Raw genomic sequence first — 25,903 nt, 5'->3', positions numbered from 1 at the left:
TGATGGCCAAGGGTAACTTGCTATATGACTAAATTCTACGATTAGCTCTGATACCATTATCAGCTGGTCAGTTGAATCATACAGACAAAATACAGGGTGAAGCGAAATTCGCTCACTCGGGCTTCGCAGTGTGACTCGTCCCTTGCCAGCGATAAAAAAAATGTCTGTTGCAGAATTTAGTCTGGCGAGTATATCTGGCAGAAAAAGGACGTTCAAGAGTGGCAATCTGGCAACACTATAACAACACGTATAGTAACTACATCTGATAGGACAGTTCAATCACTCTGCACAGTTGATCCAGTGGAGAGAGTTTTGGGTTACCATGCAGGAGACCGAGGGTTCTGTGCTTGGATTGCCAATTTCATTCTGGCATTTCATACTGTAATATACACCGTTTCTTATGTCACATGTACCCCAAATTTACAACATTTTGTAACGCTGAACACAACAAATACGAGGTTAGACGAATAAGAAATAGACAGTTGAAACAATTAATACGACCATGGTGATAACACATACAAATAGTAACCGAGTTGGGACATTATTTGCAAAGCACGTTCCTACTGCTACTGGTAACGTAAGACCCTAACGAAATGTAATGGAGCTGAACAAGGCAAGAATAATAGTTGGTACTAATCTATGTGAACATTAGAGGAGGGTACAAAGGAAACAGGTTTCGCTTCTAGCAGAGGAATTGGTGTGAATAAATTCGAGCGCATGAGGCGGAAAGGGCATCTTATAAGTTGACCAGTGTTCCATTACTCCGATTGTCGTATGTAAGTTCAAATGTTTTCTAGAGGACCCGCAGCAATCGCTGTTGACCATTAAGATTTCAGTTGCTTGAATCCAGGATTGAACCGTCGACCTCCAGCTTGCTAAAACTATATCCATTGCACCAACTGTGCAGCACAACTATGCTCTCTTGACAGCGCTACTTACTATACACGTGGTTACCGTGATTCCAGACTGCCACTCATTAGCGTCCTTTTTCTGCCGGATGTATTCGCAGCACGAAATTTTGTAACAGACATTTTTCTATCGCTGGCTTGTGATGACTTGAGCTGCGAATCCCGGGTGCGCGAATTTCGCTTCACCCTGTACAGCGAACCCCTGACATTGTGTGCACACAGTTGTGCGTGATTGATTCATCATTTAATTGAAAAAGGCACAGTCTTTGAGTTTTGTTTGAATACCAAAGAAATGTTATTTATCTTTCGTCATTTTATGTATAGGCACTTCTTTGACCGATCTGGAGTCCTGTTAATTGCTGAACTTGAAAGGTTATTGACTATTATGTGTCACCATTGAGGGGTAATGACGTCAGGGAAATTGAAAAACAGACTAGCAGAGATGCTAGCAAACACGCAGGGGTACATCCCTATTCTGAAGTTCTTTGCGTTTGAAGTATTTGTTTGTCTGTCCGAATGTTAAGTTTTTCTCATGATGTACCTTGTCCGTTCGTTCAAAATATACGGCCATTTACGTCTCATACTTTGACACTCACATACTGACTCATCAAAACCTATAGGGTATTTTCCGTTGACCTAGCATCATGAAATTAGCCAAGAAGAAAAGTTTCACACTACAAATGAAGGAAACAATCTTAAGCGTATTATTTTGTAATTGTAACACACGAGAAAAGAATATTTTTTGTTTGTGATCTGTTATCTGATATCCTGTCTATACGTCTTTGAAGATACCTTTTTTCTCAGGAACGGACAGACGTATCAGTTTGACATTTATGTCACATACAAAGCGATATGGTCGCTAGGCGGTGTAAAATTTTTAAGCTTTTAAGTCATTAGAACTTACATTGCAATCGTCATCCTTCAAATGCAATTATAGCGTAATATTACTTCATGCGAACTTAAAATGTAAGCTGAAGTTGTAGTAACTAATAAAAGTATTTAATTAAATATTGTCTTCCTTCATATGGAAGCTGGAGTCTCCTGCTAGTTTTGTTTTGTATATCGGGGATAGTTTCAGATTCCTGGGATGGCTTAACTATCTATATACGTTACTACCTTAGGATTAAAGGAGACCACTCACCGAAAACCAGAAGTTTTGAGTTGTCGATAGGCACACTCAAAAAGAAAAAAAAGAAGTTGCTAACTTTTGTAGCTGTCCTTCGACGAGCTAGAGGAAAATACACAACCACACACACACCCACACCCTAGATGGTGGCGGCTGGTCGAGCAGTACACTGGCTAGTTTTCCTTCCTTTGTTTGCGCCTCTACTTTTCGGTGAATGGTTTTTCGGGAATCATAAAGTATTTATATTCGGCAAGAGCTTCCGTACAACATATGTACGTAATTAAGTTTGTACGGGATCCTCAGAGTGCGAATCCTGCTTGCACTTGGCCAACTTTGCTGATAAATTTTGATATGGGCGCTAGGCGCAGCTCCTGATGCAGCACACTTTTCAGTCAAAGTGTCCGTTTATCTTCTCGAGATTACGTCGCAGATTGTTGGCGGAATCAGAAGGCATACAGGAGAGACAATTTGTCCGTAACAGTCAGCACTCAAGCACCTAGCAACCGGTGCCCTCCGTAGAAATGCGGTGACATTAGACATTACTCGAAAGGAAACATTCAGAACACTTCAGAAGTGTCCGCTGTTTTCAAGTTGTTGGAGCTGTAGACCATTAAGACCTGTTAATAAATTGTTCTCACTGGCGGGGAGCATTGCATAACACACTAAGTTCGCATTCCCGAACGCGCCGATGGGTGAATGTAGAGCGCTACGACTCGTGGTCCCAAAAGCGTTTCTGATGGTCTCTTCTTCTGCTTGCAGACTCGCGGCCGGCGGACGAGGCGGAGGTGGAGGACGTGAGCAGCGGCCTGCGCGGTCCCTACTTCGACACCTCGGCGTCTCGCAACGTGACTGCGCTGGTCGGGAAGACGGCCTACCTCAATTGCCGCGTGCGCAATCTGGGCAACAGGACGGTGAGTCGGCGTCTCTTATCTGACACATGCTTACTTGGCGTTAGTCTGTTGCGCTCCCTAGACCCCATGGAGCAGTATCTGCAACGTGAAAATAGACGAGTGATACTCGTCTTACTTGGATCCAATACAGTAAAAAGGCTTCACGAATAGTTATTGTACCGGGTGATCAAAAATTCAGTATAAATTTGAAAACTGAATAAATCACGGAATAATGTAGATACAGAGGTACAAATTGACACACGTGCTTGGAGTGACATGGGGTTTTATTAGAACAAAAAAAATACAAAAGTTCAAAAAATGTCCGACAGATGGCGCTTCATCGGATCAGAATAGCAATAATTAGCATAGCAAAAAAAGACAAAGCAAAGATGATGGTCTTTAACGGAAATGCTCAATATGTCAACCACCATTCCTCAACAATAGCTGTAGTCGAGGAATAATGTTGTGAACACCACTGTAAAGCATGTCCCTAGACCCCATGGAGCAGTATCTGCAACGTGAAAATAGACGAGTGATACTCGTTTTATCTTCCACGCGTCTAGCAATATGGCGTGGAGCGCCATGCTGCATTAACATCGTACGTTCCAGCAGGTGTTTATCAGCCAGGCTGCAGATGATGCAATTCTGTAACATATCGGGATACCTCTCACCCGTCACGGTAGCAGCTACAAAACCAGAGTCACGCATTTCCTCGAAAAAAAAAAGGCACGATAACGGTAGATGTGGTAAATCCAACCCATACCGTGACTTTCTCGTCGTGCAATGGAGTTTCCACGACAGTTCTAGGATTTTTGGTAGCCCAAATTCTGCAGTTGTGGGCGTTGACAGACCCTCGGAGCGTGAAATGAGCTTCGTCGGTCCACAACACGTTACTCAACCAGTCTTCATCTTACGCCTTTTTTTGAAACGCCCACACCGCAAATGCCCTCCGCTTCAGTAAATCGTCAGGTATCAAAGTGCCAACCAAACAGTAATGTATGGAATGCCGGTGCGACGACGTGCGACTGCACGAGCGCTGACTTCCCCGTGCCTAAACGAACCCACTATAGTCTCCATTTCTTCCTGAACTGTCTCAGCAGCATTACGCCTTGTGCTCGCTCGGGCACTACGAGGTCTGTCGTCTAAACAACCAGTGGCTTCGAACTTCGAAATCATTCTCGCCACAGCTGTATTTGTCAACGGAGCTTTACCCGTTCGAATCCCCTTCCTATGGCGATAGGATCGTAACTCTGAACTAGCACATTCCCCATTCTGATAATACAGCTTCACTAAAAGCGCATTTTCAGGTAACGTCGACATGCTGCGACTGCTGGTGCACCTGATTCTCTCTCTCATTACAGCTCCTTCTTATACACGATTGTCATGTGCAGTCACTGACGTTTAGCTGTCCAGCGCCATCTGTCGGACATTTTGTGAACTTCTTTTTTTTTGTTCTAATAAAATCCCATGTCGTTACAAGCACATGTGTCAATTTTTACCTCTCTATCTACATTATTCCGTGGTTTATTAAGGTTTCAAATTTATACTGACTTTTTGATCACCCGGTATTACAACTGACGGACGGCTGTTTAGAAATGAGCGGCTTTCATGTATCGCAGAATCTCTCCATGCTAAGGTATGTCACCTGTTTGATCACAGACAATCTGTCTCGCATCGCCTCTTTCTGTTAGAGAAGGGAATCTTTACTAAAACGAGACTGTACGAGGCATGTTCAGAAAGCAAATGTGCTACATTTCTATTATTACAAGGAAGTGTATTTGAAAAAAAAAATGCAAGTTATTGTTGTAGACGTGTTGACTATTTTTACATATAATCGCCATCCCGTTCATTGCATGTGATGAGCCGTAGCACAAACTTCGTTATGTTCTCCTCGAAGAGTTCTCCCAGAAGCAACTTTTTCCACTTTAGAACCTCTGTTTGCATCGGCTCCTCGGATGAAAATTCAATTCCATTCATGTGTGCCTTCAGGTTGGTGAAAAGACGATAATATGAGGGCACCAAGTCTCGAGAACATTGGAGGTGGTTCAAAACATGCCAACAAGATGAGTCCAAGGGTGCCGTGGCAGTGTGTCAGGACGGGCATTGTGATGCAACAAGCACTCTCCTCTCGTTAACGTTCCCCTCCTTTCGTTGTGAATGCTCCTTTTGAGTTTTTTTAAAGGTCTCCATATATCTTAGTGCTTTGGTGGTCTCCCTGGGGCAGAACTACCGCCAAATTGATGCCACTTCGCTCCCAAAACACCGTATTGAAGATTTATTGCCAGATATTGTTAGTTTAGAAGTTTTTGGCAAATAGGGCACTGGTATGACGTCACTGTGACGATTGTCGTTTTGTCTCAGGCGTTTAATGAGCCACACACATTTCATATCCAAACACAACAGAGCTCAGAAAATCCTCAACTTCCAGTTCAAGTCGCTCAAAATTCAAATGGCTCTGAACACTATGGGCTTAACATCTGAGGTCATCAGTCCCCTAGAACTTAGAACTACTTAAACCTAACTAACCTAAGGACATCACACACATCCATGCCCGAGGCAGGATTCGAACCTGCAACCGAAGCACCTAGAACCTCTCGGCCACTGCGGCCGGCCTTCGCTCAAGGAACTCGCGGGCACTACTGACCCGATTTTTGTCGTCCTGCTCTATCAGTTGTTTTGGGACACATCTTGCGCATAGTTTCTGGTATCCCAGCGTTTCTCTGAGTGTCTCGTATAAGACAGTTGTGGAGAGCTGTCGAAGCATCGCCCAAAATTTCATCCACTCTCAATCGCCAGTCATCACGAACAGTTTCCTCGATTCTTTACACCAACTCATCAGGCGAAATGGGAAAGTCTTCCATTCCTTTGTTCGTCATGAACATTGGTTCTGCCTCCTTTAAACTCTGTATACCAGTTGAAACAACCGCTTTGTTCATAATATCTTCGCCGTAAATCGTTTTGACCTTTGAAAAAAATGTCAGCAGGTGTAATTCCCTCCACGAGCAGGAAACACCTCGCACTTACCGAGATTTCTTACCGACATCTTTCGCGCAACTGGACACTGCAACGTGAACTGCTTACGTACTACCGTGTTTCTGCGATGCTCGCTCTCATCAGGTGAATCCCATCCACCACCCCCCACCCCCACCCCCCGCCCAACCATTCATTGTCGCCAACCCTTAAAAAACAAAAAGAACTGCCAGGTATGGTCAAAGCACACTTAATTTCTGAACATATCTCGTACAAGCCTGTGTTGTCGCTAAAGGAGAGCTTTGACACGCTCTGACCAATCAGAACGCAAGGCGGAAGAATTCGTTTCTGTTCCACCACGCTGTTCCGGAGAAAGGCGCTTCTTCCCTACTCCTCGTCCGCCACGTCAGCAAGTTGTATCGGACTGTTTTGTAGACATTAGTTTTGTGCTTTTACGAACCCATCCAACCATCAAATACCGTCATTGTGTTCAGATCGCCGCCAGGTGTTTTTTTTCTTTTGTTTTGGTTTTAGGGCGCAAAACTGCTATGATCATTAGCGCCCGGTCTGTGACTTAGGAAAAGGTAAAAAACGTAAATGGAAACCAGCAGCAATGATAACGAAACCCAAAACATTGGAGAAACTAAAAGCAGAAGGAAAGCTTAAAAAACCTCTACAGAAAGGGGTTGGTTGTCCCCAAAAAGAGCTTCAAATGACTGACGTCATCTCGCTGGCACTAATAAACTCGAGAACGCGATCGGCTGAGCGCGTGCCATCTGCTAAAATGGACGATATTTCAGCCGACAGCTGTAAAAATGGTAAAATAGGGGCATTCAAGTAAAAGGTGTCTTACCGTCCTCAGCTGAGAGCAGTGGGGACAGAGTGGGATCGCCGCTTAAAAGATGTCGATGGCTAAAAAGACAGTGCCCTATCTGAAGTCTTGTTAAAATTACCTCCCCCCGACGACGCGCTCGGGAGGAAGAGGTCCAAGCACAGGGGAGAGCTTTCACGCTCTGCAATTTATTATGGGGAAGTGTCGACCAACGTGCATGCCATAAAAGAACAACACGACGACATAAAACACTCCGTAGATTGGCGAAGGAAATCGTGCGAATAGCTGGCCGAAGAGACTGCAGCCCTGGCCGCTATATCGGCCGCCTCATTTCCACAGATACCAACGTGTTCTGGGATCCAGAGGAACGCCATCGAGATGCCCCCCAAGTGGAACAAGCATAGGCAGTCCTGAAGCCGGTAGACCAGAGGGTGGACAGGGTAGGGAGCTTGGAGACTGAGGAGAGAGCTGAGAGAATCTGAACAGATAACATACTGTATCCGCTGATGGCGACGGATGTATTGGACAGCCTGGAGAAAAGCGTAAAGCTCCGCAGTATACAGCGAACACCGGTCGGGAAGCCGAAATCGATTTGGGGTGTCGCCAACAATATAGGACCTCCCTACACCAAACGATGTTTTTGAGCCATCAGTGTAAATAAATGTGACATCCTTCATTTTTGCGCATAGAGCAGAAAATGCCCGACGATAAATAAGTGAAGGGGTACCATCATTGGGAAACTGACAAAGATCACGGAGCAGGCAGGTCCGGGGACGGAGCCAAGGCGGTGCTGTACCCCAAGTTATCAAGAAAGTCTTAGGAAAGAGGAAGGAAAGAGAATGGAGCAGTTGACGGAAGCGGAATCCCTGTGGTAGTAGGGAGGAAGGGCGGCCTGCATACCCTAAATCCAAGGAGGCGTCGAAAAAAATGTCATGGGCCGGACTAGCAGGCATGGAAGACAGATGGCTAGCATAACGACTTAGAACAACAGCTCGCCGATTGGACAGCGGAGGTTCAGCAGTCTCAGCATAAAGGCTTCCCACAGAGCTGATGTAAAAAGCTCCATACACTAAACGTAATCCACGGTGGTGGATAGAGTCGAGACGCCGAAGAATAGATGGCCGAGCAGAAGAGTAAACTGTGCTTCAATTTCGAGCGCACTAAGGCGCGATAGAGGCGGAGAAGGACCACTCGGCCCACTCCTCAGGAGGTACCATTCAGGATACGGAGGGTGTTGAGGGATCGCAGACAGCGGGCGGAAAGATAGGAAACGTGGGAGGACCAGCACACTTTTTTGTCAAACATAAGACCCAAAAATTTAGCGACGGCCGAAAACGGAAGGTTGACAGGGCCTAGATGTAAGGAAGGGGGAAGAAACTCCGTACGACGCCAAAAATTTACACTAACGGTTTTACTGGGGGAAAAGCGGAAGCCTGTTTCGATGCTCCAAGAGTGGAGGCGATCAAGACATCCTTGAAGACGTCGTTCAAGAAGGCTGGTCCGTTGAGAGCTGTTGTAGATCGCAAAATCGTCCACAAAGAGGGAGCCCGAGACATCAGGAAGGAGACAATCCATAATTGGATTTATGGCAATGGCAAACAGTACAACACTTAGCACGGAGCCCTGGGGTACCCCCTTTTTCTTGGGAGAAAATAGTGTTCATCCGCTTTTTAAATGTGGGCTCTGCCATAAATTCGCGAAGAAAACGGAGCAACGGACCGCGAAAGCCCCAAGAGAACAGTGTGCGGAGGATGCCTGTCCTGCAACAGGTATCGTATGCTCTCTCCAGATCAAAAAATATTGCTACTGTTTGGCGTTTCCGAAGAAAATTGTTCATGATATCAGTGGAGAAAGCAACAGGATGGTCAACTGCAGAACGATGCTTTCGGAAACAGCATTGGGCAGGTGTTAACAGACTGCGGGACTCCAGCCACCAAACTAAACGGCAATTCACCATACGCTCCAAAACCTTACATACAATACTCGTGAGAGAAATGGAGCGATAGCTAGAGGGGAGATGTTTGTTCTTTCCAGGTTTCGGAACAGGAACGACGATAGCTTCCCGCCATCGTCTGGGAAAAGTACTGTCGGTCCAAGTTCGATTATAAAGGCTAAGGAGGTAACTCAGACTAGGGTATGATAAATGCAGCAACATTTGGATGTGGATACCATCCGGTCCTGGGCCGGAGGAGCGAGAAGAAGAGAGTGCATGTTGGAGTTCCCGCATGGAGAAAACAGTATTGTAGCTTTCGCGATTTTGAGAGGAAAGAGCAAGAGGTCGCACTTCCGCTGCACGTTTCTTCGGGAGAAACGCTGACGGGTAATTTGAAGAGCTCGAAATCTCAGCACAGTGTCAATTGCTACGGGGTCCACTAATGTATCATGCGCGACAGTGAGCCCAGAGACCGGGGAGAAACTAGGCGCGCCTGACAACCATCGAATCCGACTCCAAACTTCCGAGGAAGGAGTGAAGGTGTTAAATGAGCTAGTAAAGAAGTCCCAGTTTGCCTTCTTGCTATCGCGGATGACGCGACGGCACCGCGCACGGAGCTGATTATAGCGGGTACAGTTGGCCAAAGTACGATGGTGTCTGAAAAGGCGAAGAGCACGTCGCCGCTCACGTATTGCGTCACGGCATGCCTCGTTCCACCAAGGAACTGGGGGGCGCCAGGGCAATTCGGAGGTGCGAGGTATTGAACGTCCCGCAGCTGTAAGAATAACGTCTGTAATATGAGTGACCTCAGCGTCGACTCTAGGAAAGTGACGGCCATCGAATGTCGCTAGAGACACAAAAAGTGTCCAATCGGCTTGGGCAAACTTCCAGCGTCTCGGGCGTATATATGGCAGTTGTGGCGGCAATCGAAGAACACACGGAAAGTGGTCACTCGAGTGTCTATCAGCAAGGGCGAACCATTCGAACCGCCTAGCTAGCGGAACAGTACCGACCGAAAGGTGTAAATGAGAGAAATTTGTCGTGGAGGCAGACAAAAATGTAGGGTCCCCAGTGTTGAGGCAAACAAGATCCGCTTGGTGGAAGACGTCTAGCAATAGTGAGCTACACGGGCAAGGATTTGGAGATCCCCAAAGCCGCAAATAGGGAGGTGGAAGCTGACCAAGAAGATGAAGGAGATCAGCTCGTGCCATTGATGTGGACGATGGAATGTATACAGTACAAAGAGAGAAGGTGAATCCGGAAAGTGAAAGACGGGCAGCGACTGCTTGGAAGGAAGTGTTTAAGGGGATTGGGTGATAATGGAGAGTATTATGGAGAAGAATCATGAGTCCTCCATGTGCTGGAGTTCCTTCAACAGAGGGGAGATCAAATCGGACTGACTGAAAATGGGGGAAAACAAAGTGGTCGTGGGGACGCAGCTTTGTTTCCTGAAGACAGAAGATGACCGGTGAGTAGGATCGTCAGAGGATCGTCAATTCATCCCGATTGGCTCGAATGCCGCGGATATTCCAATGGATAATGGACATTGGGTGGACAGCAAATGGAAGAATGTGACCAAGGTTGCCGTCAACCCAACTACTGCTCAGAGCTTGCGGCCGACAGCGTGGAACGGCACTCAGCCGAAGGCAGAAGATCCTGATCCACAGGTCGTTCAGGAGCAGCTCCTGCCACCAGCGATCGGCCGGTTGATCGGCCGCCAGCAGTGCGCCTCGGCGACACAGAGGACGGCCGAGGGCGGTTACCAGCCTTCTTGGAAACATGATGTTTAGATGAAGGAGGAACCGATGGTTGTGAAGTTGGGGTATGTAAAAAATCCTCTCGGGTATGCTCTTTTTTGGAAGTCCGGGTGTCTGACTTTTGGGATCGAGATTTAGCAGAACCCGATGAAGGGTGAGCCATAGAGTGAGCAGGCGGAAGTGGGGAGGTTGAATGGGCGATTTTTTCTCTGGTCGATCTGACGACCATGTCACTAAAGGTGACATCACAAGTCTGCGTGGCCGCCTCCTTTGTTGGCCGAGGTGAGGCAAGGACAGTGCTGTATTATCCTGTCTGAGGCACAGTGGGCTTTCGACTGGCGAATAATTTTCGAGCAGCAAAGGTCGACCCCTTTTCCTTCACTCTAATTTCCTAAATGAGCTTTTCGTCTTTAAAAACGGGGCAATCTCGAGAGGAAGCAGCGTAGTCACCCATACAGTTGATGCAACGAGGGGATGGAGGTGGACAAGCTCCCTCATGGACATCCTTGCCACACGTAATACATTGGGCCGGGTTGGAACAGGACTGGCTGCTATGATTGAACCGCTGGCACCGATAGCAACGCGTAGGGTTTGGGACGTAGGGGCGAACGGAAATTATCTCACAGCCCGCTTTTATTTTCGATGGGAGTTGAACTCTGTCAAATGCCAAGAAGACAGTACGGGTTGGAACGACGTTCGTGTCAACCCTTTTCATGACTCTGTGAATAGCCGTTACGCCCTGGTCAGACTGGTAGTGTTGAATTTCCTCGCCAGACAATCCGTTGAGGGAGCGTGTATAAAGGACTCCACGTGAGGAATTTAAAGTGCGGTGCGGTTCCACCCGGACAGGGAAGGTGTGGAGCAGCGAAGTAAGCAGCAATTTTGGTGCTGGGAGGGCACTGATTGTTTCTAACAACAAGGTGCCATTCTGTAATCTGGAACAAGACTTAACAGGACCTGCAACTGCGTCGACACCTTTCTGAATAATAAGGGGGTTGACCGTGGAGAAGTTGTGACCTTCGTCAGACCGAGAAACAATAAGGAACTGTGGCAATGATGGAAGAATTGTCTGTGGCTGAGACTCAGTGAACTTACGCTTGTGAGCAGACATAGTAGAAGATGAGGAAACCATTGCGGAATAACCCCCCATGATTACCGGCGTCTCCGATGGCGAGCTCCTCCCTTGTGGGGGCCCTCTCTGAGGGCACTCCTGCCTTAGGTGATTGTTCACACCTCAAGTCACACCTCCCGAGAAACGGACGGAGGGACCAATCAGCACTTTCGGTCGGTATCAGCTCGGGTAGTCACCCCTCCCTGGGCCTGGCCATTACGAGTGGGTACGTATGTGTCCTACCTGTCTACCTGGAGTGGGGAATTACGCGTTACCCCGTCACCGGTTACGCATGAAAATGCATGGATAGGCCTTCATACATGCACATGGAGGAAGAAAGAGAAAGGGCAAAACAGAGAAAGGGAAAGGAAAGAAGAGAGGACTCAAACGCTGCAGTGGAGAAAATGGTAAAGAGAGGAGGTAAGGAAAAGAGAAGGACAAAGGAAGGATGAAGACATGCAAGCAGAGAAAGCGAAGAATATGTTACATTTTCTAGCGTCCGTCTCCAGATGTAGGCACAAAACATACTCCCAGAGGGGAAAAAGGGAAGGAAAGAGCCAGCGGTGAGGGATGGGGGGGGGGGGCGAAAATGGGGGATAGGGAAGGATGCGGAAAAGGAAGGTATGCAGCCCGGAAAGGAAGGAGGGCCACATTAGCTCGGGGTCCTGTGCTCGCTACGCACGTATCCACAAAAGAGTTGTGGACCCCCTGAGGTTGCCGCCAGGTATGTGCGTTGCAGTAGTTTGCTTATGACTGGCAACTACAGCAGAAGTCCGGTAAAGCTGAACCGTTTTCGCTTTTTTTTCTGTGCAGATTTCACATGCGCACTGACAGACATTTGTTCACAGTTCTAACTGGTTGAGAGCATGTGCTGATCTGTATCCGTCTCACCACTAGGCACCTGTAAACTCAAGTGTCTTAAAAGTGGCTTGCTGCATTCTCGACAAAGTCTTCAGAGGATATGTAATACTATTTCTTCAGTGAATGTCAGCTGTTCTTCGGACGGAATCTGAGATAATCTTACTCGATGTTTATTTACCGACACTCTAGCGAAGTAGTACAACTATTGTTTTTGGAAATTAATACTGCTTATCTTCTGCAATCAGATTTCGTGAGTTACCTCAGTCATAACTTTTCCAGCCGGCCGGTGTGGCCGTGCTGTTAAAGGCGCTTCAGTCTGGAACCGCGTGACCGCTACGGTCGCAGGTTCGAATCCTGCCTCGGGCATGGATGTGTGTGATGTCCTTAGGTTAGTTAGGTTTACTTCGTTCTAAGTTCTAGGCGACTGATAACCTCAGAAGTTAAGTCGCATAGTGCTCAGAGCCATAACTTTTCCTGCTATTACCGATTCCAATCACGTGTATTTACACTCCGTACTGGAATTCTCATGTAGTTTCACGGAGTGGTGTGCTTTTTACATTTGTATAGGGCTTCATTAAGGGCTATATTGAACATGCTTACCCTATTAGAATTACTTGTTTTATAAATTACGCAAGCCGACGCGGATGTAGTTACTATGAGGTTTCCCGGTGCTGTGACTACGTAATTGCGAATAATTGCATTCGCCACACAGTCTAAGTGATTGTAGGTTATTAGGCATAGTAGGTAACAGATAACAAAGACATTCGTACTCGAGCAAATTGGACCCATAAGGTGCGACTTATCACACTCGTTGGTTGAATGTGCTTCACAGTTTCACGTAAGTGTTCAGAGTTTTTGTTACTTTTCGTTGCGTTCTGCGCGACATTGGCATCTCCTACCATTAGTGGAAAGGTCATAGCGAGTTATCATTGGGTGTCATTCGCTTTTTGGTGGCACATTTCATGGCGTAAAGGGTGTTCATCGCATTGTATAGTCGAGAAAGGAGAGCGGCTTGCAAAGTATTAAATTAACTCTTGTTTAATTGACATTACTTATATTAGTAATAGTATTCAGTGAGTAGTACATTTTCAAGTACACGTTAGACTACACGACACAAAACATGTAACATGCTCTGGCAAAGTGATAAATTTATGTGTACACGCTCAAATGACTTCTTTCTCTACCAATGTTAAGCCATTTAATTCTTTGTAAAACTTGTTTATAGTACCGTGACTATACTCACGCTTTGCAGCTTACTTTTCAGAAAAGTAAAAAAATTCGCAAATTTTCCGTCATATATTCACAGTACTATTTTAAGATGATTCCCTGAAATATTCGAATAAAGAATCACGCAGGCCAACAAAACCATCACTTTAACGGTGCTGTGATTTCATTGGTTCATAGTATGATTCTCATTCAGATTTAACTAATGTATGTAAGAAGACCAAAAAATATACAGAACTGAGTATTTGCCTTAACCCACCGTCCAACGTCTAAACGGTTGCCTCAGGCTAAGGTATATCACTTTCCAGAATGTAATTTTCAGTTCGCTACTTCTAAACTTACCTTTGGTTCACGCTTCGTGGAGGCTATGCTTTCTGGCAATGAATTACACTGCCAGCAGTAAAATCCTTTCCATCTGATTTTGTTAGGTAATAATTCGATCTATTGGTTTTCTGGGAAGTGATTGCATATCTCAGTGTTTTGTTACAATGCGTCGTCGCTTTAAATTAGAAAGAAAACCAAAACACATAGTAAGCTTCACTATTGTGTTTCAAATTATGATTACATGATAACGCGTATCCTGAAATATGCTTCTCATACAACACATATACCCACGGAATGGAATAATAATGCTATGTCACTTCACCTTTAAGTGAAGGGAAGTGACTTATTCTGCGCAGCGCGATAACAACGGGCGTAAGTAAATAGTTCACTGAATTGCGTGAAAATCCTAAGCTGTAAGAAACATACGAAATCACATGAATTGAATGTAAGTAAGCTAGTAGCCACGTTACGTGCGTTGGGTACGCTTGGCTCTTACCGTTACCACAAAGTTCATAATCTGAAATCCGAAAATTCAGTGACGCATACCAAACACAGTTCATACAAAGTGATGGAGTGCCAATTCCCTCCACGACAGCAGTAACTGGCACCCTCATTTCTTTGGAAACATGAAGAGAAATACACTGAAGCCCCAACAAAACTTACACAGGTATGCATATTCAGATACGGAGATATGTAAACAGGAAGAATACGGCGCTGGGATCGGCAACGCCTATATGAGAGCAGAAGTGTCTGACGCAGGTGTTAGATCGGTTACTGTTGCTAGAACGGCAGGTTATCAAGATTTAAGTGAGTTTAAACGTGGTGTTTGCGGGAGAGCGTCGGTCGGGCGGAGGAACTCTTGTTGCGGACGTCTGGGAGCCTACGGGAGGCCACGCCGTTTTATTGATGGTTCGGCGTGACTCGTGTCAGGTGTGGTGCATCGTTAAGGCCGTGATAGCAGCCAATGTTACTGTCTTGGTCGCAGGTGGATCCAAAGGGATCAGTCCTGGTTGTCCATTAAAACTCCTACCCAGCGGATGTCATCGAACTTAAAGTAAGACGTTTTGACTATTATTTGCGTCATTTGTAAGCAACTGGGGATTCCGGCGTCTGCAGTAATTCAGCGAGGATTATTTGTTTCGTCAGTGTGAATGATTGAACAAGGAGCAGTTTATTTAATGCTCGCTTTATCCTCGTGTTCTGCGTGTGCTGCTTGAGAGTGTAAACTTGACTCTCACCTTTGTCTGTTGATTTTAAACCCATGGTCAAATACTGAATCCAAGTTGGGACTTTCAGTTAATTAGTTGGATTCTTTCTTTCCTCTTCACGACGCAGGTTAAATGACAAAGTAGAATTGTACACCTTAACTTGCTGCCTCATCCGCCTGGCATCAATAACAGAGCGTATTGAAGTATGGTGTTTTAAAATATTATCTAACATGTGTCAATGATTTATGTTGCGATACTTGATTCTGGGGTATGAACGGAAGTGTTAGCACGTCTGCCGTGTATCGGAATCCTGCTAGTTTTGATTGTTTTGGAAACTCTATCTGAGAGAGAGACTAGCGTGCTTTAGTCTTGCCTTGGGTTAAGCCTACATTCGGGCTCTGGCACTTGTACTGCAAGCTGCAACATCATCCTGTTGTTTCATGGTTGTTTTGTTCTCAAACTAGCTGTTTGCCATAAACAAGCTTTGAGCTGGGCGTTTCGCCCCTCAGCATTATACTTGGGTCTCAGCTGAGTGTTCAGTCTATGGGCTGTCCATCGTACGCCACATCGGTAATTGTCAACCTGTCGTCAGTTGATTTCAATGCTGTAGTTAGTTGTAAATTAGTACTGGTTCTATTACCTTCTGACCAGGGTCCTTGCTCTACGCTAAACTAGTTAGTGTATATTGTGGATAGCTTAAATTAATCACTGCTCAATAGCCCAACACAGTTTGTCGGCCGTCAGAAGCCGTGTACGTGTTATTTATTCATTTATTCTAGTCAATATATAAGCATGCTATTCTTAATTTTGTTACTCTAGGTACCCATTCAGTTGCCATTTTCAGCGTGTTTGGATGGAGCGTGGCCCCTTTGAGTATTGTTGTTGTGTTATTCTCCTTAATGTTCTAGTCAATGTGTAAACTTGCTAATTATTTTCCCTTTAAATAGAGAGTGGTTGCCTTGACGTTATAAGTGACTGTTTCGTAACCAGTTTTTTAACGCGCCTACGCGCATATTTATATTTATATTTATGGGAGAACTTAAATTGTGTTCGCCTGTTGAACTTTAACTAAAAGCAGAAAACTGAATCAGGTTTTTATGATTCTTCTAGTGCTGCTATCTGTCAGGGGTAATACGTGACATTTCTTGGTCTGCTATCAAGTGTTACAATAAATGTAAATTGCAGTGAAGTGATGCGCTATTTCAGTTGTTCCCGTGATTTTCTGTTTCCGCATGTAATATTTAATTAAGCCTTTGTTGAAATATCGGAGGCAGGTGCGCGTGTCATTCATCTTTCCTATGACGACAGCTGCCGCACCACTGTGTAGCCCACCTCTCCTTGCCACTGAATATGAAGTCGCACTCGACACCACGAAGTACAGTTCTAACCATATAAGGGACGAATTTCGCGATGGACGTCCTCTGCGGACACTCGCTCGTCTTCAAGACAGCGCCTTGCTCTAGCCGGGTATATTTTCACAGTTCATCAGCCATCTTGGTGTGATGTAGCTCATTAATCATTGGCCACGTAATGCTGTATATCCGCTACCTTCCATGAGATATGTGTTGCCATCTTCTACGTACGAATAGGCCTGAAATTTAAGAGGATATGCAGTATTCTGACGATTTCGACTTATTTACTGACTCACCCTATTACATTTATCTTACGCTTCTATGACAGTGGTTTACTACACCTGAAGACACGTAACATCAGCAACGTACTAGGCGATATTACGCGTAGTCAAACCAAACGTTCTCCCCTCGCAGAGAACCAACGCTCGCCACTTGTTGGCCCGCCGAAGACCAGTACCTCTGAGAGGTTCTTCATGGCATCCCGATGAACATGTTGCAGACCGTCATACGCTAAGAGGTCGATCGCTCATTGGAACTGTTCTTCCATTGGGTTGTACACAGTGGGTACAAAAGCCGTGCGATAGCGATGTGCACATGTACAAAGGTCGACAGCATAGTGCATTAGCTATCAAAGGTCAGTGCATAGAAGGGGCTGTCATCTCTGCTCAGGTGATTCATGTGAAAGGCTCTACGATATAATTATCTTCTCTCAACTGAAATTAAGAGACTTCGAACACAGAACGGTAGTTGGAGCCGGACGCGCGGGACGTTCCATTTTGTAAATCGTTAGGAAAGTTAATATTTGGAGATCCTCATTGAAAGAGAAATATCACATCTTCGGCATTCCCTCTCACCAACGACAACGCAGTGCCCGACGGCCTCCACTTAACGATCGAGAGACGTGGCGTTTGCGTACCGTTGTCAATGCCAACACATTAACAACACTGCTTGAAATAACCGAATACGTCAGTGTGGGACGTAAGACGAACGTATCCGTAAGGACAGTGCTACGAAAATTGGCGTTAATGAGCTATGGCAGCAGACGATCGTTTCCCACGAGCGCAAATCGCCTGAAAAGCCTCTCCTGGGGTGACAGTAGCGTCAGGAAAACCTTGGCCTGGTCACATTAGTTCCGATTTCTACTGCTAAGTCTTACTGGTAGGCTTCGAGAGTGCCGCAGACCCCACGAAGCCACGGATCCAAGTTGTCGACAATGGACTGTGCAAGCTGATGGTGTCTTCGTAATGTTCATTGTGTTTAGATGGAATGGACTGGGTCCTCAGGGCCCAGTGATCGAATCATTGACTGGATTTGTTTATGTCCGGCTACTCGGAGACCAAACAACGATGGTACTTTTATGGATGACAATGCACCATATCACAGGGCCACCTGTTCCCCATTGGTTTGAAGAATATTGTGGACATTCCGATCGAATGAATTGGAAACCCAGACCGCAAGACAAGAATCCCATCGAACGCTTATGGGACATAATGGGAAGCTCATCTCGTGCACAAAATCCTGCACGAGCCACACTTTAGCAGTTATGGACGGCTATAGAGACAGTATAGCTCAAAATTTCTTCAGGGGGCCATCAACGACATCTTATTTCCGTGCCACCTCGAGCTGCTGAACTAAGCCGAGTAAAGCCAGGTTCGACACGACGCTAGCAGGTATCCCTTACTTTACTCACCTCAGTGTATTTTAGTCCACTTTCCGCCTTACAGATTCTAACTTAGCCTTTTCCGCAACGAACTGCCTTTATTATTTCTTGATGAAATCACCAACAGTATTCTCCCAACGTGGTGATATTCCAGTGGCCCAGATACTAAATGTGCGTCACTTTGATTTCCTGATGAAAGCGAACAATTCGTTCCACACGGGCAACTCTCCAAACTTGAGTGAAAGAAATGAGGTTATTGCGGAAAAAGTCAATCTTGCGACCCACCAAACCACCTAACTGCCTTGTATATTTTCCCGTTTTGATTACAACATAATTGGAATTTTGGTCATTTTCGCTGCCTGAGAAAAATGTGGCATTTCAGTCAGTCATTTGTGGCGAAACACGGAATCGACTATCTTCTTTTCGAAAGGCAAGTCGACGAAAGATGTTTTTATTTTCTATTTAAGTCCTGATAGAAGAGGTAACATCTCGCTGTTATACCTGAAACATTCTGCGTATCACTCGAATAGCTAATCTAGAGGCCTTCTTATATCAATTTCTAAGGTTTTCACCACTCACATCGGATAGCTTACGTAACACCAACAACTTATCATTATCACCCAGTTTAGTCACAAAGAGTAAGCTCTAGACCCTTTACGGAATCTGTAGTACTCCTCGGACACAAACTCACCACAGAAATAACATAACGTTTAAAGACAGTATGTGATAAAAACCACCTCGACACACCTATGTAATAGAGAACTGACCAAAAAAAGGAAGACTGGGTTTAACGTCCTGTTGACATCGAGGTCATTAGAGACGGAGCGCAAGCTCGAATTTGTGTCAAGGATGGGGAAGGAAATCGGACGTGTCCTTTGAAGGGAAGCATCCCGGAAATTACCTGGAGCGATTTAAGGAAAACACGGAGAACCTAAATCGGTATGGCTGGACGTGGGTTTGAACCGCCGTCCGGCAGAATGCGAGTCCAGTACGGAATTGACTCGTAGGCGTCACTAGAAGCGGATCCGCTAGCACAAAAGGAGGCGGTCACTGTGGCGTTGCCAGCAGACAAGCAGTAACCGCAGAATGAATATGTCAAGAGACATCAGTGGCTTCGAGCGTAAACTAGTCACTGGATGTCAACTTGGGAAAATAAGCTGGAGATATGAACTGAAGTTTGTGTTGTGGAGGGCAATCGACTGTGTAGTTGGTGCAGCTGTGTTGACTGGAGTGCTCAGGTGGTGTAATGGTTGGGTTTTCTGCCTAATAAGTAAAAAGACCGGGTTCGAGACCCGGCAGTGGCACAAATTTAAATTCGTTTCTTCTGCTTTTATCATTATCGTAGAGTAACAAAGCTACCAGGATCATTACAATGCTTTTAAAGCACCCAGTTCGATTGGTAGTCTACATCTTCATCTACATCCATACTCCGCAAGCCATCTGACGGTGTGTGGCGGAGGGTACCCTGAGTACCTCTATCGGTTCTCCCTTCTATTCCAGTCTCGTGTTGTTCGTGGAAAGAAGGATTGTCGGTATGCTTCTGTGTGGGCTCTAATCTCTCTGATTTTATCCTCATGGTCTCTTCGCGAGATATACGTAGGAGGGAGCAATATACTGCTTGACTCTTCGGTGAAGGCATGTTCTCGAAACTTTAACAAATGCCCGTACCGAGCTACTGAGCGTCTCTCCTGCAGAGTATTCCACTGGAGTTTATCTGTTATCTCCGCAACGCTTTCACGATTACTAAATGATGCTGTAACGAAGCGCGCTGCTCTCCGTTGGATCTTCTCTATCTCTTCTATCAACCGTATCTGGTAAGGATCCCACACTGCTGAGCAGTGTTCAAGCAGTAGGCGAACAAGCGTACTGTAACCGACTTCCTTTGTTTTCGGATTGCATTTCCTTAGGATTCTTCCAATTAATCTCAGTCTGGCATCTGCTTTACCGACGATCAACTTTATATGATCATTCCATTTTAAATCACTCCTAATGCGTACTCCCAGATAATTTATGGAATTAACTGATTCCAGTTACTGACCTGTGATGTGATTGTGAATTGGAGACGCAAAAGAATTACAGCAGCTAACCAATACCAGAGAGGCCGCATGTCTAAAGGACAGGTCGTGTGGAGTATTGCGGAAGGTGGTTGAAAAACTAGGGTCAAATCAATGGGACGAATCACTCGTGAGTTCGAAAGTGTTACCAGCAGTTAAATTAGTACAGTAACTGTGCTTAGGGTTTTAAAATCAATGGAGTACAATGGCCGAGGAGATCATTATGTGATACAGGTATCCGTAATCAAGGGCCTCAGCTGACTTAAAGAGCAAAGCTACTGGATAATGGATGACTAGAAACGTATGATTTGGAGTGATGAATCATGGTAGCCGATGGAAGGGTTTGTGTTGTAACCGCGACCGTAACGGCCGCGGGGTGGCCGTGAACAAAAGCGAGGCGGGATTGAACAACAAGACGGACGAACCGGAAAGGATGGACACACGACGACAGACGGCTGAGCAAGACACCAAGAAAAGCAACATGCGAGAAGCAACAGGATCACAAGCGAAAACCTCACGAAATCAACAACGTCCACTTGGACACGGAAACATAGAAAGTAAAACCGATGACTGTAAGCGAGATATTGAGAGACTCACGCGAAAATCAGACTGCTTCGCTGAGTTTTTTATTTTTATTTTTCTATCTTCAGTTTCAATTCCTCCCAAAGGGGCTGGCTGGCAGCAGCTTAGTATGGCGCTCTTCAGCCTACAGAATTTGTTTTAAAAAGAGGAAGATAATAAACAATAAAAACAGGCTATAAAATCGGAGACTTAAATGGTATCTTGGTGGAAAATATCGTGAAACTTAAATCATAGAAACAAAGGGATGATGATGCTAATAAAATACATATGAGGCAGACAGGTAAAATAATAGACAGACAATTAAAAAAACACGGCGACAGTCTGGTTTCTGTTCGCAAGAGACATGAACATCACACCCAGGGACAAGCATGATTTCTGTTCGCAGCACTTTGGAAAGACGAACAACACGAACATTCACTTGAACACTGCACTAAAAAGTTGGCAAATATGACGTACCACAGCCGAGGGCAGGTGGGGGGATCCTGGACAGATGATGGTAAAATAAAAAGAGGGAAGGAGAGGAAAAACGAAGGGGGGAAGGGGAAGGGGGGAAAGGAGCCAACGGAGGACTAGGACCCATAAGAGAGGGGAGGGGGGTGCTCGGCAGACGTGACAGGGAGTGGAGAAGGCAGACGTGGGGAATACAAAAGCGATTGGGGAGGGGGAGAAGGGAGGTAGGGAGAAGGCAGGCGCGGAGAAAACAGGATGGAAGGGGGGGAAGGGGGAGCCCAGGGAAAGTTGATAGGAGGGATAAATGGAGGGGGGAGAGGGCATCATCCAGGAGGGGGAGTTGATGGAAGCCACCTTGGATAGGAGATGAGGGGTGTAGAGGTGGTGGGTAGAGGGGACCCACCAGTGAAGGCGTGCCAGGTGGTGGGGAGGGTAGAGGAGAGGAGAAACCAGGGGATGAGGGGGATCAAGGCGGCGGGAGGTATAGAGTATGCCGAGATGTTCGAGGAATAGGAGCAGATGGGGGAAAGGAATGAGGTCATAGAGGATCCGCGTTGGGGCCTCGCTGAGTGAGAGGCAGGCGCTTCAATACATGATAGGGTACGTCTCTATTGGCCGCTGGGACCACGTGCTCCGCAATGGCGCCCTCACATTATATGCAGGCCAGGAGCGCTTACAGCCACGGCTCACGGTGTGACGGCTGCAGAACATCCAGAGGTAATCGAGGTCCATGCCGTCTGGCGCGGATTCGAAACCCGCAGTGCTTGATGCCAGAGTTTGCGCTTGACGAATGCACAGAGAACCTTACCTGTCATCACGAGTAGTGCCTACAGTGAAGTACGGAGGAGTTTGTGTTAGCGTATGGATGTGTTTCCGTGGGTGAAGTGCGTTCCCCATTTTGCTCTTAAGGAGTTAATAAATGCGGAAAGAAATGAACAGATTTTACACCATTGTGTATTATGTACAGTAGAAGAATAGTTCGGAGATGATAGTTGTCTGCATCTGCACGATGGTGAATTCTGTCATGATGCAACATCTGGACTGGCTTATCAAGAACCCTGACAAGGATACAATTGGACACCGCTGGGATGAGTTAGGCGGACGATGTTGCTGCAGATCTTAGCGTCCAACGTCATTGCCATGTCTGCTTTCCACTCTTGAGCAAGAATGGGCTCCAACTTCTCCACGGACAGGTCATTGAAAAAGTCCCGAACTGAGATCTTTTATGTCATAAAGGCCAAGAGTCGTGACTCTTCATATTAATACCCACAAACAGCTTGTTAGAAAAGCAAAGTTCTGCGTATTTTGCAATAGTAACCTAAGTCAGAAAATTAATTAGGAGACAGGCGCATCTTCAATATCCAGGCTCAATTACTCTTTGCAAATGGATTAAGTAATGCAATGAAATATTAAGGCTGTGGAACCTAATGTGGCGAATTGCGTCTGGCAGTCTCACAACGCTAAGTTAACATTATGAAACTGAGCCGTATCGTTTAAACTAAGTGAACGTGGTGCTGCCTAGACTTACTTGAAAGTTTGGGGAAAGTGCCCTTTAACAGGTGTGGATGAATGAAACAGGAATTTCCCTATAGATGGTCTAGCCGTCAGTGTAGGGCCTCTGAGACCGCGTCTGCAGCACCATCTGCTTCCTGTAACGGCTGAAGACGAATGTCAAAAGGCAGTAACCCAAGTTCCATTCATCGGTATCTCTTTCAAACCCGTAAATATGTCGAGTTTTGTTCCTACGAACTACGATTTACCGACAGCATTGGTTTTCTGTTATTATTTGAAGAAAACTCGTAAAGAATCGCATTGAATGCTTGTCGAAGCTTTCGGCGAACATGCTCTTGGAAAACACAGTGCTTCAAGTGGTTAAAAAATTCTAAAGTGGTGATTTTGACGTGAGAAACGACGAGCGTGGAAAACCACCGAAAAAGTTCGAGGACAACAAATTCCAGCCCTTATTGGTTGAAGATGGTACTCAACAGGAACTCGCAGAACAATTTAATGAGACGCAGAAATGCCGTTTCTCTTCGGTTGAAAACTATGGGGAAGGTGGAGAAAGTGAGAAAACGGGTTCCGCATGAACTGAATGCAGGAAGAAAGCACATCAAATGACCACTTCTGAAATGCTGCTTACCAGATAAAAAAGAAAGTCGTTTCTCCATCGTATAGTGACAGGTGATGAAAAATGGATATCCTAAGCGTCGTAAATCATAGGTGAATCCAGGCAAACCCTCGACACCTACTAGAAAACCAAATCACTTTGAAAAAAAGACATTGATCTGTGTTTGGTGAGATCAGAAGAGTGTCACCTTTTTCTATTTTGGCATCAGTCTACTGACTGGTTTGATGCGGCCCGCCACGAATTCCATTCCTGTGCTAACCTCTTCATCTCAGAGTATCACTTGCAACCTACGTCCTCAATTATTTGCTTGACGTATTCCAATCTCTGTCTTCCTCTACAGTTTTTGCCCTCTACAGCTCCCTCCAGTACCATGGAAGTCATTCCCTCATGTCTTAGCAGATGTCCTATCATCCTGTCCCATCTCCTTATCAGTGTTGTCCACATATTCCTTTCCTCTCCGATTCTGCGTAGAACCTCCTCATTCCTTACCTTATCAGTCCACCTAATTTTCAACATTCGTCTATAGCACCACATCTCAAATGCTTCGATTCTCTTCTGTTCGGGTTTTCCCATAGTCCATGTTTCACTACCATACAATGCTGTACTCCAGACGTACATCCTCAGAAATTTCTTCCTCAAATTAAGGCCGGTATTTGATATTAGTAGACTTCTCTTGGCCAGAAATGCCTTTTTTGCCATGGCGAGTCTGCTTTTGATGTCCTCCTTGCTCCGTCCGTCATTGGTTATTTTACTGCGTAGGTAGCAGAATTCCTTAACTTCATTGACTTCGTGACCATCAATCCTGACGTTAAGTTTCTCGCTGTTCTCATTTCTACTACTTCTCATTACCTTCGTCTTTCTCCGATTTACTCTCAAACCATACTGTGTACTCATTAGACTGTTCATTCCGTTCAGCAGATCATTTAATTCTTCTTCACTTTGACTCAGGATAGCAATGTCATCAGCAAATCGTATCATTGATATCCTTCACCTTGTATTTTAATTCCACTCCTGAACCTTTCTTTTATTTCCATCATTGCTTCCTCGATGTACAGATTGAAGAGTAGGGGCGACAGGCTACAGCCTTGTCTTACACCCTTCCTAATACGAGCACTTCGTTCTTGATCGTCCAATCTTATTATTCCCCTTGGTTGTTGTACATATTGTATATGACCCGTCTCTCCCTACAGCTTATCCCTACTTTTTTCAGAATCTCGAATAGCTTGCACCGTTGCCGAACGCTTTTTCCAGGTCGACAAATCTTATGAATGTGTCTTGATTTTTCTTTAGTCTTGCTTCCATTATTAGCCGTAACGTCAGAATTGCCTCTCTCGTCCCTTTACTTTTCCTAAAGCCAAACAGGTCGTCACCTAGCGCATTCTCAATTTTCTTTTCCATTCTTCTGTATATTATTCTTGTAAGCAGCCTCGATGCATGAGCTGTTAAGCTGATTGTGGGATAATTCTCAAACTTGTCAGCTCTTGCTGTCTTCGGAATTGTGTGGCTGATCCTTTTTCGAAAGTCAGATGGTATATCGCCAGACTCATATATTCTACACACCAACGTGAATAGTCGTTTTGTTGCCACTTCCCCCAATGATTTTAGAAATTCTGATGGAATGTTATCTATCCCTTCTGCCTTATTTGACCGTAAGTCCTCCAAAGCTCTTTTGAATTCCGATTCTAATACTGGATTCCCTATCTCTTCTAAATCGACTCCTGTTTCTTCTTCTATCACATCAGACAAATCTTCACCCTCATAGAGGCTTTCAATGTATTCTTTCCACCTATCTGCTCTCTCCTCTGCATTTAACAGTGGAATTCCCGTTGCACTCTTAATGTTACCATCGTTACTTTTAATGTCACCAAAGTTTGTTTCGACTTTCCTGTATGCTGAGTCTGTCCTTCCGACAGTCATATCTTTTTCGATGACTTCACATTTTTCCTGCAGCCATTTCGTCTTAGCTTCCCTGCACTTCCTATTTATTTCATTCCTCAGCGACTTGTATTTGTGTATTCTTGATTTTCGCGGAACATGTTTGTACTTCCTCCTTTCATCAATCAACTGAAGTATTTCTTCTGTTACCCATGGTTTCTTCGCAGATACCTTCTTTGTACCTATGTTTTCCTTCCCAACTTCTGTGATGGCCCTTTTTTAGAGATGTTCATTCCTCTTCAACTGTACTGCTTACTGCGCTATGCCTCATTGCTGTATCTATAGCGTTAGAGAACTTCAAACGTATCTCGTCATTCCTTAGTACTTCCGTATCCTACTTCTTTGCGTATTGATTCTTCCTGACTAATGTCTTAAACTTCAGCCTACTCTTCATCACTAATATATTGTGATCTGAGTCTATATCTGCTCCTGGGTACGCCTTACAATCCAGTATCTGATTTCGGAATCTCTGTCTGACCATGATGTAATCTAATTCAAATCTTCCCGTATCTCCCGGCCTTTTCCAAGTATACCTCCTCCTCTTGTGATTCTTGAACAGGTTTTTCGCTATTACTAGCTGAAACTTGTTACAGAACTC

General features: G+C 45.3%; 1 protein-coding gene across 1 annotated transcript in view; it reads left to right on the top strand.

The window, feature by feature from the left end:
- LOC124613274 (zwei Ig domain protein zig-8-like) overlaps positions 1 to 25,903 on the top strand; it is a 433,383-nt gene that overhangs the window by 245,619 nt on the left and 161,861 nt on the right. The window contains exon 2 of the mRNA XM_047141967.1: positions 2,794 to 2,945. Coding sequence (XP_046997923.1) covers positions 2,794 to 2,945 — 152 coding nt within the window. The remainder of the gene's footprint in view (positions 1 to 2,793; positions 2,946 to 25,903) is intronic.

Source organism: Schistocerca americana, chromosome 4 (genome assembly GCF_021461395.2).
Source record: "Schistocerca americana isolate TAMUIC-IGC-003095 chromosome 4, iqSchAmer2.1, whole genome shotgun sequence".
Taxonomy (NCBI): Eukaryota; Metazoa; Arthropoda; class Insecta; order Orthoptera; family Acrididae; genus Schistocerca; species Schistocerca americana.
This window is presented reverse-complemented; position numbering and strand designations above follow the sequence as displayed.